General features: G+C 48.0%; 1 protein-coding gene across 1 annotated transcript in view; it reads right to left on the bottom strand.

Moving 5' to 3' along the window:
- COL4A6 (collagen type IV alpha 6 chain) overlaps positions 1 to 15,511 on the bottom strand; it is a 264,348-nt gene that overhangs the window by 12,663 nt on the left and 236,174 nt on the right. The window contains exons 24-37 of the mRNA XM_045537937.1: positions 11,708 to 11,779; positions 11,321 to 11,428; positions 10,028 to 10,249; positions 9,476 to 9,637; positions 7,651 to 7,821; positions 6,767 to 6,910; positions 6,196 to 6,321; positions 5,549 to 5,730; positions 3,579 to 3,642; positions 2,729 to 2,803; positions 1,805 to 1,912; positions 1,604 to 1,711; positions 941 to 1,012; positions 500 to 625 (exon numbers count right to left, since the gene is read on the bottom strand). Coding sequence (XP_045393893.1) covers positions 500 to 625; positions 941 to 1,012; positions 1,604 to 1,711; positions 1,805 to 1,912; positions 2,729 to 2,803; positions 3,579 to 3,642; positions 5,549 to 5,730; positions 6,196 to 6,321; positions 6,767 to 6,910; positions 7,651 to 7,821; positions 9,476 to 9,637; positions 10,028 to 10,249; positions 11,321 to 11,428; positions 11,708 to 11,779 — 1,740 coding nt within the window. The remainder of the gene's footprint in view (positions 1 to 499; positions 626 to 940; positions 1,013 to 1,603; positions 1,712 to 1,804; positions 1,913 to 2,728; positions 2,804 to 3,578; positions 3,643 to 5,548; positions 5,731 to 6,195; positions 6,322 to 6,766; positions 6,911 to 7,650; positions 7,822 to 9,475; positions 9,638 to 10,027; positions 10,250 to 11,320; positions 11,429 to 11,707; positions 11,780 to 15,511) is intronic.

The raw sequence follows: 15,511 nt of genomic DNA on the forward strand, positions 1-15,511 counted from the left end.
GGACTTCAGGCCATGTGATGAATTGGGGCCCAAGATTAGTGTAGAACCTGCTTTCCAGTAAACCCAACAAATTCTAATTAAGTGCATGCTGTGGTCCTGTCCTGAGGAAACATTTATTTTCTTAGTTTCAGGCTTCTTCCAGCAGCCACACTGTTTTGCCAGGGCCATGGGAGTGCCATCCACAGTGGACACTGAGGAAATTCCAGCCAACCCCTAAGGGCTAAGTGGACAAGCCCTGACCCTCAGGAGCATCATATCCAGGCGCTGGCCAAGTGTGCAAGAGAGGCCCTGAGGTTAATGAGGAGCAGGAGGGAGTCTGGAGGCCAGAGGGGAGTTGGTGAACTACTTCCTGACACCCCCCCTCTTTCTCAGCAGTCATTCCCACTGGGTTCTGAGACGCCTAGAGACATGAAGACATTCACAGCTCGAGCCTGTGTGCTCCATGGCCCTGATGAGCCCCAAACCTGGCTTCTGCAAGGCCTGACTTGGGCTCACTTACCTCGACCACCTTTTTGTCCCTTTAGACCCGGCTTCCCTGGAGTTCCGATACCAATTCCTGGAGAACCTTTGTCCCCTTTGGGTCCAGGCAGACCGGCAGGCCCAGGCACTCCGGTAATACTGGGTCCTAGGAGGAGACGCAGCGGGAAGGGACAGAGCTCAGCCTAGCTCACTTTCCTGGGGACTGAGGCCTGCTCAACACAAGAGGCAGAGTACTGAAGTAGTAGGAAGGGGAGCTGATTTGGATAGAAGGACAAACACCATCCTTTTTTCTCCCTGTATCAAGAGATCTCAAATTGGAGGCTGGTAAGGAGATCCATGAGTCCAAGGATATGGGATAAACCACAGTCAAGAATTCATGGCCAGCTCTTGCCAGGCTTCTGGGAGACCTGGTGCTCCAGGTAAGTAAGCCCTCCTCCTCACTTCTGAGGGCCTTCCTTACCTGGAGTGCCATGGGTGCCCTTAGTGCCTGGAAGCCCATTGAGTCCATGTAAACCAGGAAATCCAGGGAAGCCTGAGATGAAGGGAGAGAACATCAGAAATGGCTCTAGCAACTCTGAATCAGGCAGAGTCAGCACGAGGCACCTACCTGCCCCCAAAGCACTGCAAGGTCCTCATTTTAAAGTCCTGGTCTTTCTTGAGGCAGTACACAATGCTTTAAGGGAGAACAGACCACCCCTAACCTAAACTCTACACTCTAGGTTCTCATGACTCTTATCAGAGACCAATACGGCTTCAAGAGTAGAGTGATAGCTAATTAGGTATCTTCAAGAAGAGCTCAGAGTGGCAATGCCAAGACCTTGAGTTGCCAGCTCCCAGAGACTGGTTCCAGAAACTCACTGCCCATTCTCTAAGTCAGGCAAAGGCTACATATGCCAGGGAAGTGACCTTCCTTGCTGACTCTTCACTCTGTGGATAGTTCTCTTCTCATTCACACTTGCCTGCCTTCATTCCTCTTCGTCTTCACTTCTCGCTATTGTTCATATGGCCCAGTGACTCCCCTGGGCCTGGCTTAACCCTAGATAGTATCTTCTGAGATAAAGCAGTTACTGTGGTTTATTAGGGAAGGAAACTCTTCCTCACTACCTGTTCCAAATACACATACCTTTGGGTCCTATTAAGCCAAGTAGTCCTAGGGGCCCAGTTTCCCCTGGATGACCAGAGGAACCCAGAAGTCCTGGTTCTCCTCTCACACCTGCAATCCCAGGAAGTCCTAAATGTAAAACCAAGGCAGAAGTTCAGAATAGGGCATGGCTTGAAGCTAATTGTAAGTCTTTCAGAATAAAGCTATTATGTGGCACAGTACCTGGGGAGCCAGGGAGGCCAACATCTCCAGAAATACCAACTTTCCCGTCTTGGCCTTTGTTTCCTGGGAAACCCACATCACCAGCTAGTCCATCTTTTCCTTTTGCACCTGCAAAATAAAAAAAAATGCTGAGTGATCAGGCCACATTTCCAGCACTGTCTTCCTCCATGGGAAAGGGAGGATTCTGAACTGCTGAGGGAGCTAGATCCAATGAAGAAACTCTGAAAAAGACAGTGGCTGCTGTCTTCACATTTGGCATGTGCCATGAAATTGAGACGTAAACTTGTTCTGAGTGTCCTGCAGAAGTAGGAACAATGGGTGGAAATGTTCAAGAAGCACAGTCTAGATAACAATCTGTAAACTTAAGGGGTGGATGCCATTATCTCGAAGGTCTTTGCCAGCCTACGAGTCTTTTTTTTTTTTTTTTTTTTTTTTTTGAGACAGAGTCTCACTTTGTTGCCTGGGCTAGAGTGAGTGCCGTGGTATCAGCCTAGCTCACAGCAACCTCAAACTCCTGGGCTGAAGCGATCCTCCTGCCTCAGCCTCCCGAGTAGCTGGGACTACAGGCATGCGCCACCATGCCCGGCTAATTTTTTCTATATATATTTTTAGTTGTCCAGATAATTTTTATCTCTATTCTTAGTAGAGACGGGGTCTCGCTCAGGCTGGTCTCGAACTCCTGACCTCGAGCGATCCACCCGCCTCGGCCTCCCAGAGGGCTAGGATTACAGGCGTGAGCCACCGCGCCCGGCAGAGCCTACGAGTCTTGAAGGAGTAATAGGCTGGTTTGTTTGGAAAACCTGTAGGAAGGAATTTTTCTGTACTGGATGGAAATTGCAGAACTTGAGTCCCTCCAAAATTCTTTCCAATCCTCAGTTTTGAGGAGTCTACAAGGCACATGAGACAAAAATATTGTAGCCTTACCTTTAAATCCAGAATTTCCATGTTGTCCTTTGGGTCCTGGGCTACCAGAAATTTCAAGCACTTGGCCTTGATCTCCTGGGGATACCAAGACATTGTTTCAATGTTCAGGAGAAGCTATAGCTCATCTTGTACCAACAAGACCTTTTTTCTTAAATTTTTTTATTGATACATTATAATTGTACATATTCATGGATTACATGTTACATCTTGATACAAGCACACAACATACAATTATCATTGGTACTAACCAACAAGATCTTTTGAACACAAAATTTTTTTCAGATTCAATGTAGCCAGAGGAGCTCCTTGGCAAAATTACCCACTGGATAAACGGTGACCAATCACTAGCCAGGAGCTGGGATACTACCAGGCTACTGGCATGAAATGCTCCTACATGCAGCATATCTCCATTGGGAAAGACATCACTAAGCTTGATATGGGCAGAGAAAATGGTAGGCAGGGCCCTAAAACATCACCAGAATGGAAGAGTCATGATGGCAAAGATGGGAATTTTTCCTGCTTAGAGGGCTTGGTTCATCAGGGGGAGAGACTAGAGCTGAGGTTCTCCTCTCTTGTTGAGTCTGGAAGGCAGATGGGTCAAATCACAAAGCCAAGGGACAGCTTTTTCCTTGGCTCCATGAAAGCCCGGGAGAGAGATCTTGGTAGGTACCACTGTTTGTTGCATTGTCTTTGATGAACAAGGACAGCCAAGGAGATTTTGCCAAAGTGAAAATGTACATCAATTCACTTTCCCCGAAACATATAATCCTGCCCTCCCCCAAGAGAGCCCTGGGCCTGCAAGAAATTCATCTTGCTCTAGAAAAACATTAAAAGAGAAAATGTGTCTTACCTTTTAAGCCTGGGAGCCCAGAAGCTCCTGGGAATCCTGAAGGTCCGCTGAGACCCTGTGAACCCTTCAGAGCAACATTGGAATCATCATTTCTGCCCAGAGCTCAGGGCTGCTCACCCATTTACCCCCTTTCTCCTCACTGAGCCACTGCTTGAGAGATTTCTATCATGTACTCTGGGGCCGACGTGGACAGTGGGTGGGTGGGGGGTACACCCTGAGAATGGGAAGGTATTTAGCAAAGGGCAGAAGCACATACTTAGGATTCGTAAGGGAAGGATTCCATCTGCAGATTAATCCTCATCTTATCATTCACAACTTCCCACTGCCTATCTAAATTGGAATCTCAGGAAATCAAGATGGGGCTGCTTCTAGTGAGTCTCTTAAAAATATGGAACATGGCAGTTAGGCCAGGCACTCTATGTACTCCACAGATAGTTGGCTACCACCACCCTTGCCAAAGCTCTGAAGCCATTATGCATAGGAAGAAGTGTTGCTTCACTATAGGGCTAGCCTTCTGCCACAGGTTCCCCAAGGAACACAAGGTCTTCCTGCCACCACGTATCAGGCTGTGTGTGTGCAGGTGCTGGAGTCTGAATTTGGGTGAATGTTACCATTTTCACAGGAAAAGCTGCCTTCACTGCACTGGCTGATGTCCAAGACACTATCTGAGTCTGGGCAGTGGACATGTTAGCTGCCATCAGAATGGTTCAACACCTGATATCTGGTATGGTTTTGATTCATTTTGAGAAGTACCCAGTACTTAGTAAAGACATATGTCACTTAGTGCTTTGGGCACGAGATTGAGTACTAGACTGGGTCACTGCACTCACTGGACCACTACCCAGGACACCCCCCCCCCATTCTGCCTGATTCTTTGCTTGGCTTCATCTGGTACATTGCCATACCTTCTCCTAATTCTGAGCTCTGCTCACTCTGGGATGCCTACTGGAATGCCTTCCCACTTTGTTTGCATCCCTCCTAGTGTGAGAGTAGTTAGGACTATCCAGTCTAGGACTATTTATTTTGCAAAAGCCTTAGGAGAGTGTGAGTGTGTGTGGGTGTTCTCTCCATCAGATAGGCTGATACTTTTGCCTGCAGGGAGCACAGGTGATTTATGATTTAGTTCATTTAGACCCTTCAATGCTGCTGCTATTTATGCAATAGCCTGTCGTGTGCCAGACACAATGTTAAGTGATTTACATGTATCATCTCACTTAACCCTCACTACTGTCTGAAGGGGGTTTGAATATTATTCCCATTTTTCACTGATGAAGACAGTGAGGTTCAGGGAAGTTAAACAGTGTGCACAAGATCACAGAGCTGATGAGTGACAGAGCTGAGATTCAAATACAAGTCTGTCTCATTGCTAAGCCTACTCTACCTCTCTGCCTTTTAGAGCCCAGAGAAGCTGGACTTGATTCTTTGCTAGTTTTTGCCCCTTTGTGGAGCTTCAAAGACCTTTCTATCAAAACATCAAGAAGTCTGTCCTGAATTCTTGCGATGTGCCAAACTCAATGTGGAATGCTGGCAGTCGGATGCAGACAAAAAAGCGTATAAGGCAGTTCTTGTTCTCAAGCCCTAGCAATCTCACTGAGGAAGTCAGACCCACACAGATGCAACTAGGATCAATGTCAGCAGTGAGACGTGCAGAGTGCCAGCACTGTGGGAGCTCAGGAACTCCTGGAGGAGATGGCGCCTGGGCTGGGGCCTAAAGGACAGGCAGGTATTGGGCAGTCACAGAGGAGGGAGGAGGCTCTGCCACGTGGGGGAGATAATGTGAACAAAGGAGGAGGGGATGTTGGGGAAAGGGTGGGAAGACCTGTCATACTCAAGGAGAGGGCTCTGCCTGAGGATGTCCTGGGGAAAGGGGCTGGGAAGTGGGCTGGGATCAGAAAGGTGGGCAGTGGGGGTGCGTTCCCCTGCTATGGGGCCCTTCTCTGGTGGAGAGATGAAGATCTGGACACACTTACCCCTTCTCCTGGCATTCCTGGGAAACCTGTGATCCCCGGGGACCCCTTCAGGCCAGGTAAGCCCCGTAGTCCTGTGGAGCCAGGAAGGCCTGGCCTCCCAGTAAGTCCCTTGATGGTGCTGGGGAATCCAGGAGCTCCAGGCAGGCCTGGTAGCCCAGGGCGGCCAGCCTGTCCTTTGTCACCTAGGAAAAAAGCAAAAGGGCTTAGAAAAAGACTCTGGGCAAGAGAAAACCTGCCTGCCAAGATGCAGGTGCCCTGGGTCACAGGCCAAGTGTGGGCTTAGGGGACAGTTAGCTCGGGGGTGGAGGTAAAGTTGGGGGAGATGCCTTCTGCCTTGTGGGGCATCGTCAGGGCTACCCCAGCCTGGCACCCGTAAAGCAGCTCAGCGCCCAGGCCCCACTATCTGCCAAGCTCCCCCAGGGATACCACAGCCTGTGGTTGAAAACCTTATTTCTACAGTGACAATGACAAATGGCAGTCTCAAAGTCCAGGCTCTCAAAGTCTAGGAAGGCAGCCTCCTTGGACCTCATACTGCTATTGGGGTGGGGGCGGGGCTTGTACTTCAGGGCCTTTTCTCAGGAAGGAAGCTAAGTTTGATTGCAAAACCTTTCTTGGGCATTTCTCCTGTCCATCCCCTGCCCCGGTACCTCTGGGTCCAGGATATCCATCTGATCCAGCTGAGCCCTGAGAACCTTTGTCTCCTTTGAGCCAAAGGTTCAGCACTGGAAGTCTTAGACTGGGCATTCCAACTAGCCCTGGTTCGCCTCTGTCTCCTGCAGGGATGGAGACCAGATCAGTGTGAGAAAGAGAGCTTAGACACAGGGTCAGGCAAAGGCTGACCTTTCATATCATTTCATCCCACACCACCCCCAGCCCTCTTTCTGGGCCTTTCTATCTTCTTCCCCACCTCCATTCCCCCACCTTTGCATTTTTGTGCATGCCCTTTACTTCTACAAACCCAAAGTCCACCAGCATCTTTAGACCCTACTCAAAACCCTCCTCCACTGATCATCTGGGAATGTATAGACAAGGCCTCTAACATGCAATGTTAACTCAGAAGGTATTAGATCTTTTGGTTTAGAAGAACTTAATTCAGGAGCCCAGAATCTTACTATCTAACATAAGGTTGGTATAAACCATACTAATGACAAAGTCAACAAACGATATGTACATTGGGAAGCATGGGTGGCAATTCTAGAATTCCATTCCCCAGCTCACCCTTTTCACCAGGACGACCATCCTGTCCAGATGGTCCTACTTTTCCAGCTGACCCTGGAATTCCTTTTAATCCACTTGCTCCAGGAATACCAGGGAGACCTGGTATCCCTGGAAAGCCCGTCAATCCAATGGAGCCTTTCTCACCTGTTGAGAAATAAGAACTTCTATTATTATCCTCATTTTACATATAAGGAAATGGAGGCTCAGAGAGGTTGACTTGCCCAAAGTCACGCAGCTAGGAAGTTACGGAGAAGGGATTCAAACCCAGGTTTCTCTAAGATCTTAGTCATTAGCAAGCTCTTAGTCATTACACGCTATACTATTTCCCCAAATATGGACATGGCACTAAGAAATGCAAAGGAAAGAAGAAGTGAGCCCCTCTCTTATGATTCACCATGTTAGAGCTCATGTGTGGCACAGAAAAAACAAAAAAAGCCCAGGGCCAGGATGCAGGGTGATGGGCTCTAGTCTGTCTCTGCTGCTAACCAGTTGTGTGGCCTTGGATCAGTCACTTTCCCCTGTTTAAAATGGAGACGCCACCTGCCCAACCACCGATGGCTATCCAGGCAATCATAGGAAGTTAGTGCTATCTGGCTCGATGGTAGGAGTTGCACAACGGGGTAAAATCAGTATGGCTATCACTGCCCTAGGCTTTACTAACCATGATATTCATCCCAGTGTTCCACCCAGCAGGCAGTGAGGGTGACTCATCTTGGGTGGGAGTCCTCCTTTAGCACTAGCCTCGTCCAACTGTCTTGCCACGAAAAGCCCCGCTCAACTCCCTCCCTATTCCCCATTCCTCCAAAGAGAGAAGGGAGCAACTTGGGAAGCTAGAAAGCTCTTTTTTGGCACCTACTGGTCACTTCACTGATCCTTTCACTTACCCTTCGGCCCTGGGAGGCCTGGCAACCCAGTGCTCCCTGGCAAGCCTGCATTTCCCAGCAAGCCAGTCAGCCCTGGAGATCCAGGAAGGCCTTTCAACCCGGGCAAACCTCTCTTTCCAGTTGATCCAGGGGGACCTATCTCGCCTCCTGTACCTTTCTTTCCAGGATTTCCTGAATGAGCACAGGAGAGAACACAGGACAGCTGTCAAGTGAGGTTCTGGCCAGATCTGCCTATTCCCATAGCTTCTGGTTGGTTGGCTTGTTAGGTTTTATAAATGGCCCTTTAACAACGGCACACGCAAGCTGCTAACAGGCTGTGTTCTTAGTTGGCTGAAGCATTAGCACCTACTACCCGGAGCACCACGCCAATGGCTACTGCTTCCAGCATGGCACAGCAGCTGGCAGGGAGAGTAAGCCCCTGCTGATTATAACTTGTTCTCTCTTTGTGAATGTGGTTCACACTTTAGCCTCTGAATAGAGCTCTGGGAAGCCAGGGTGGCAACTGGGCTCCAGTCTTCTGGTACTTCCAGTCTGAATCACATCACAATGGCTGTTTCCTGAGCCAATCGGTGAGGTAGAGGTTAAAGCTGAGCTGTTGTTTCAGCCTCCCAGGGAGCCTTGGATACAAGGCTGCCCTTTTAATCCCTCAAGCAAGCAGTTAAGTCAGCTATTCCTTGGCATTAAGGTTGAAAGACCCCCTAGTGCCAAGTACTGTAGAAACCCACAAGGCCCATTTGGTCTCCTAGGTATTCTGAGACGTCTTTCGCCACGCTTTAAAGTTGGTCAATGGGATTAACCTCCTGAGCTGCTGCCAAAGTGGAATGTTCAGGTACAAAGCAAGGAAATTAAAAAACCAAAGGATTAAATCAATGACGACAGAGGTATTTGGGCCCCCAAGGATCCAAATGAATGGCTGACTTGGTTTTCTATGGATTGAAAAGCATCAAGTAGCTGCAAGCCCCAGGATTCAAATGGGAGGCTATGAAGGGGACTCCGCAAGAAGGGAAGGAAATTCAATGGGAGCCAACTCCACAGCATGAGCTCAAGGATCCCCGGCCTTGTAAGCGAGGCCACGTTATAGTGTACAGTCAGATAATTCCCTGAGCGGCAAAGCTGGTGGGGGTGTTAGTCTGTGAGCTTGTGTGCTGTGTTTTCTCACCTAAGCAGCCTATGTGAAGACTCCAGAAACACACAAGGACAAAAAGGATATTAATGGCTCTGCAAATAACTCCACTTCGGTCACTTGGCCAGGAGTAAGGGTGGGGGTAGGGAATGATATAGTCACTGAGGCAGGGTGAGGAGGGCGGTGCAAGGAAACGGCAAGCTGCCAACACCAGGCTGGAACCAGGGGGTGTTAGGCCCCACTGCTGACTGAAAGGAACTTAGGCTGTGGGTCCTCAGAGGCACCTTTGCCTGAGGCAGGCCACCGGGGTGGCCACACTCCACTCAAGCTTCTCCCCAACCCAAAGCAGGCTCCCCAGGGCCCCAGCGAAGGGAATGGGGATGGGCTGGACCCACATCAACAATGAGGAGGAGCTTCAGGGCGGCTTCTCTAACTGGGGAAGGCAAGAGAGAGGCTAAGGCATGAAAAGTGGGTGTGAAGCCATGGAGGAGGGGGTGGGGAGAGATTTGTGGTAATATTTTGGAAGCTACCTTGCAGCAATCTGTTCTGCTCGGCACTGAGAGAGTGATTTGAGATTTGAAACTTGAGAGGATAGGAAAGTCAAGTCTCATTCTAAATTCTGACCATGTCACCCTGCTGCTATTGCCTCTCAGGACACCTGGGCCCAGGGCCTAGCTGAAGCTCCTCCTCCAAAGGACATACCTGAAATGCCTGGAAAGCCTGGTGCTCCTGGGGGTCCGGGTTTGCCCTTGGTGCCATAGAGACCACCAGACCCTGGGGGCCCTGGCTGTCCCACGTGTCCTGGTGTTCCAGGGCTGCCCCGTTTGCCTTTGGGGCCTAGCAAGCCATACTTCCCAGGTATACCTAATAAAAGAATACGACAGATGCTCACAGCCTGGATGGATAGTAGGGACTGCGTCACCAAACCAACTTGCAGCTGAAGAGCTTGGCCCAGGATTCATCCCAGGTGCCACTGTCTTCTCAGCTCCAGCGTTGTTGCTATTCCCAGCAGTAAACCAGAGGCTTGGCAAGAAATTTAACTATTGGTTGTGGTCACTTCTAGAATTACTAAGACAGCAAAATGGACTCAGGCCATTTAAGGTAGATTTCCCAAAAGGGAGGGCCAGAACAAAATGATATTTCATTTTAACCCTCTCATTAAACCATCACCCCAGATTCATGCAACTATTCATGCAGGTATACTGATTAATGTAAGATATTCAATCATTAAATAAGTGGGACAAAAAGAGTCACCCTTAGGTCCTAGAAGGCCAGAGTCTCCAGGAAATCCTCTGTCCCCTGGCAATCCCTGTAGGCCTTGCTCCCCCGGAGCACCATTTTCAGCACCAAAGATGTCACCAGGGGCTCCCTTGGAACCTGGTAAACCTGGACTGCCAACCTTCCCAGGTAAGCCATCTTTTCCAGGGAGCCCAGGAAACCCAGGCAAGCCCTTCTCCCCACGAGGTCCAGGAAATCCTAAATATAAAAAGGCAAAAATAGAAGGCCATGGATGTTTAGAAGTGATTTGTCTGGGTAAAGATCTCTGAGACGGATTTTTCTAATATGAAAGCTAACATATTTACTTTAATAATATATGTCACTTCTCTTGAAGCTCAGGGGTCTCTGGTCCTGGGAGGCCTCACGCAGAGGCAGGGACTGCACCCCGTGACCTGGGGGAGGTTCTAGTTCAGTGAGGCCAGGCTGTGGGCAGAACTCAGCCACCTGCTCCTGAGGCTCCTGCAGTTGCCAAAGAGTGCAGGTCACTCCCAAGGCCTCCTGGCACAAGCTCAACTTCTTCTGGAGTTGTCTGGCTCCTGCTGTCACGCCTCTCTCTTCTCGGGTGGGGAGAGGGTAGTGGAGGGAACCCCAGAGCACTCGGTCCAAGATGAGCCCAAAGTCCTAGAGCAGTGGTGGTTCTCAAACCTGAGTGAGTGTCACAAACACCTGGGGCAACACACAGACTGCCAGGCCCAGCCCCAGAGTTTCTGATCAGCAGGTCCCATGGAGAGGCTGAGAATCTGCCTTTCCAACAAGTTCCCGGGTGATGCTGATGCACAGTTTGTGAACTGCTGCTACAGAGTAGGACCGACCATGAAGCTCAGGTTGGAACAACAGGGTATGCGAAGAGGGATAGAAATGGACAACTTTCCTCTGACTGATTTCAATCTCTTTCTCTGACCTTTAAGGAGTTGATCCAGGAAACTGTCATAGGACTGGCAGGCAGACCGTCTGGCAGAGTCCTATCTCTGTCACTAGTGGCTTTGTGATCTTGGACAAGTAATTTCCTATTTGGGCTTTAGTTTCCTCACCTGAAAGTTAAGGGGTTGTCCCAGCTGATCTCGAATGACCCTTATTGTTCTGATATACCATCATTCTATGGCACTATATGCTCTGTCTTGCTTGAGTATAAAATCAAACCATCCCACCCACACCAGTGAGCAAACCTGGCTTGCTGTGGAGGGCTACCTCACTCCAAACACACACACACACACACACACACACACACACACACACACACACACACACAAAAGAAGCTCGTTTCCTTACCTGGCAATTCAGGAAGGTGAACTACTCCTGGGCTCCCTGGCTTTCCTTTATTTCCGTGTGATCCCACCTGGCCTGGAGTCCCAGGGAGGCCACGGACCCCTTTAGGGCCTGAAAACCCAAATGTAAATAGTAAGGGGACAGGAAAGTCAGCATGGCTAGGTATGATGTGTGATGTTCAGTTAAGAATCCTAGACTCTTGGAGGGTCTCTCCTAGTCTCACCTCCCCACACTGCCCTCTCTAGGAACCATTCTTTCTCCTCAATCCCCAAGGCTGCCCTCAGGAGGAATGTGGATCCTCACTCAAAAGCTACCAGGCTATCCTCTGCTTCTTTTGGTTCATGGCCCTTACAAATGTGCTCAGTCCTTTTATCTGGCTTCATTCCATACCTGGGAATCCAGGAGCTCCTGGGAATCCTGATGGACCATATGACCCGGGAACAATACAAGGCAAAGTGACTCCTGTAAATGGTAACATGTATACATCTGGTGAATCCACTGAGTCAGGGAAGATGTCCCCTTAGCATGCTCCTTTACTTACATTCCATTTAATGGGACAGCCAAGTTCTCCCCACTAAGCAGCTGGGAGCCCACACAGGAAAACCTTGCCATCAGAAGCTTTTGGGAGTTACCAGCAGTATAATTGTTTACAGATGAGAAGTGTCCAAGTGCCAGGATGTTACTTATCAAATCACTGGTGCCCAGTGGGCAAGCAGTCACCAATGCAGCAGATATTACCTAATAAGGTTTCCTAGAAGTGGCCTGTGCAGGAACAGCAGCAAACAGCAATTGCCTACTTACCCTGCCCTCAGATAGAGCCTCTCCCTAGGTTGGGTGCCTGGGGTTAGTCCTAAGGGTCCATTGTGCCCATATGACTAGATGGGAGGATATAAAGACTCCTAAAGTTCACATGTCTACCCTTTTCTTGGTATGAAGCTTTACCCAAACCAATGGGCTGTTTTAATATACTTCATTTGGGATCTACTGAAACCTATTGATTGTCATTGGTCAAACCCATATGTCTGTACCAGGCAAACAATGAAGACCACTCTCTTGGCCATGATAGGCAAATGGTGACCCTTCCCTCACCTCCTTATTTGAAACTGTCAACTCTGCTACTCAGGGAGAAGGAGTAGTCAATTTCAATATTCAAGATGTCAGAACTGACATGCATAGCCCTTCCCCTAGCAAATTCTTCCTTGCTCATTCATAATACAAATAAAAAAGTCTATAAGATCACAAAGGCGAGGTTTAACAAAATACTGGTGAACAAATTGTTTGTTGGCTCCCTCAAGTACCATTTACAAACAATTGCTACGCTAATTAAAATTAGTCTTGCCTGTTCATTAAAACAATCCCCCAAGGTCTGCTTGAAACCACAGAGCCAACAGTTTAATAAACCTCTATAGCCTTTGCCTGTACTTAAAATAAATCACAAATTGTATTTCTGAAAAATATGTATACAGCCTATAATTCAGACTGCTTATTCAACTGGCTGGCATTCCTCCTCCAATCCCACTTCTATTTTCCTAACTCAAGATTCAATACTGAACAGCATAATGTATTGGTTAAGAGATTGGGCTTTGAAGCCAGACAGTCCTGAGCTGGTATCCTAGTTCTACTACTAACCAGCTGTGTAGGCAAGATACTTACACCTCTCCGAGCCTCATATGTAAAATGGGAACTACCTCTCTCATATGGTGTTTGTGAGGATTATATGAAAAAGAGCTACTAGCACATAGCACAGTGGCTGACACTCCGGTTATGTGCTCAATTAACAATAGTCATTATCTTACGTAAGGAGGAGTATTCAGAAGAGCTCCTAGAAGGCCATACTGTGGTTTCTACTTCAGTCATGTTAGTGACACTACTTGTAGCCAGGGCAGTAACTTTCTGCCTTTTAGGCCTCATGTTTCCATAGTCATATTTCCACAGGAGGAAAGATGGCTATAAGCCTGGATCCTCCTTCACAGGTGGTCATACCCACCTCCGTCCTGCGAGACATTGAGATGGCAGAACTATTTCTGATAGTCATTTCCCTACTATGGAAATATGCTCTACAAGCAAACGCTTCATGATAAGATGCTTCACTGGGAGGGGGCTTCCAACCCTGTGCTTGGCTTAGGCCTGGGTCCTTTGAACTAGGCCCAAGAACTGCCTACATAGACAGTATAGATGGTATTGTGAGAGGGACCCTGCAGAAGACTCTCTTGTGTTCCACTATCTCCACAGCCCATTGGCTCCAATGTGTCAAACTCTACCATTATAGTTCTACTGCTTTATGTCTTAGAAACAAACTTAGTAAAATAAAAACATCCCTGGGCTGGGTCCAAACATGAAGCCATCCACCCTTAATTTATCAGATCAGTTTAACAGCTTCTTTCCACCTGTGACAGCCAGATTTTAAAAAGCCTTTAGAAGATGGGGCTGAGTATAGGCATCTGGAAAGGTAACAGGATAGGAGAAATAATGATCAAAGGGAAGATGGGTTGAAACCAGAGGAAATCAAGGACATATTTCCCTTCATAATTTTGCCTCAGACCTGTATACCACACCACGCTTGTGTATTGCAAGCAGACGTTCCAAATGGTGAGAAGGTAAGGATTTCCAAGTCACAGTGGTATCTGGCTCTTTGACTTTACATCCTGTCTTCTACTTTACATTCCTCAGTTCAGAGCCTTCTCCTTAACAAAGCAGAAATCTGCTCTACCCATGATGTTTCAAAAGTGCAACAAAAGACCTAATTATTCAGATTTTTCCCATTAATGCCAAAATTCATCCTCAGAATAAAAAGGTCCTCTGGTTATAAAGATTCTAAACATCTCAATTTGTTCTGGGTCCAACGAATAAAGATCAGACATGCATGGATCGTTTCATGTACCTCCCAAGGCAAGTTATAGCCCCAGTTAAGTTCAGAGAATGAAATTAGTTAAGGTAGAGATCAGCCAAGCCATCAACATTCAGGGTGAAGGAAATCAGCCCCTCTCAGACATTGTATGCCCACTTACTCCCATACTTCCCCCCGTAGGAGCTATGTGCCAAGGAGCCTTCAAAGCAGTGTCAGAGTCAGTGTCAGCCTTTGCATCTCAGCTTTAAGAACACCCCACTCCAAACATGGGCTCTGGTGTGGTACTCAGGCCATTGTGAATGTCTGAGACAAAGGTGAACACAAAAAGGGGTGTTTGGCCAACAATGGTGTATGAGAACCTATAGATCTGGCTAGTTCTCACCTCCCTCTGTGTCTACTCCTGCTTTACCAACCTTCTCCCTGCAGCAGCAGTCACCTAGACCAATGAAGTAAAGAAGAAAATCAAACCAGGATAGAAGTCCCTTGAGGCCCAAGCCAGTCTTGTCAGCAGCCCAGGCCCAGATATGCCCACCAACCAACTGCCCTGTCTGAACCCAGTGGAAAGTACTGGCACCCACACAGGATCAAGCACATAGTAGCCACACTTCAGTAACAAGCAGGGTGATTGATCACCATGAGCATCTGGAACACAGCCTCTTTGGAAACAGCCAGTTGTCTGCTTGCCCAAAGTTTGTAATAATTCACACTACTCATTTGATGATTACATTCCCTTTCCTAGCAGCTGCCCTAGCCTGGGCTACTACTGATTGGAGTGGGCACATTTCATTGCAACCAAAATGGCCACAATGCAAATGTCTGGGCCCCACAGGTTATTTGTTTTTAAAATTGTATAGAAAGGAAGCTAGGTTTGAGGAGTTATATTTGGTTACCATAGAGACAGAGAAAGCTAATGTTCTTTATTGAATTATTTTTTTTCTTTCTTTCTTTTCTTTTTTTTTCTGGAGGCAAGGGGTCTTGGTCTTGCTATGTTGCCCAGGCTGGACTCAAACTTCTGGACTCAAGAGATCCTCCCACCTTAGAATCCCAAGTAGCTGGGATTATAGGTGCATGCCACCACACCTGGCTTGAAATAATTTTTTTTAAGTCTTGGTACTACAGCAAGGACATGGCTATGGTTTGAATATGGTTTGCCACCACCAAAACTCATGTTGAGGCTTGGTTCCCAATGTGGCAGTGTGGGGAAGTGGTTAGTTTGTTAAGATGGATTAATCTCCTTCTGAGGAGACTGGGTTATTTCTCCATAGAATAGATTAGTTCTCGTGGAAATAGATTAGTTCCCACGAGGGCAGGCTGTTATAAAGTGAGGTTGCCTCTGGTGTTTGGCC

The sequence above is a fragment of the Lemur catta genome, chromosome X, assembly GCF_020740605.2.
Source record: "Lemur catta isolate mLemCat1 chromosome X, mLemCat1.pri, whole genome shotgun sequence".
NCBI lineage: Eukaryota > Metazoa > Chordata > Mammalia > Primates > Lemuridae > Lemur > Lemur catta.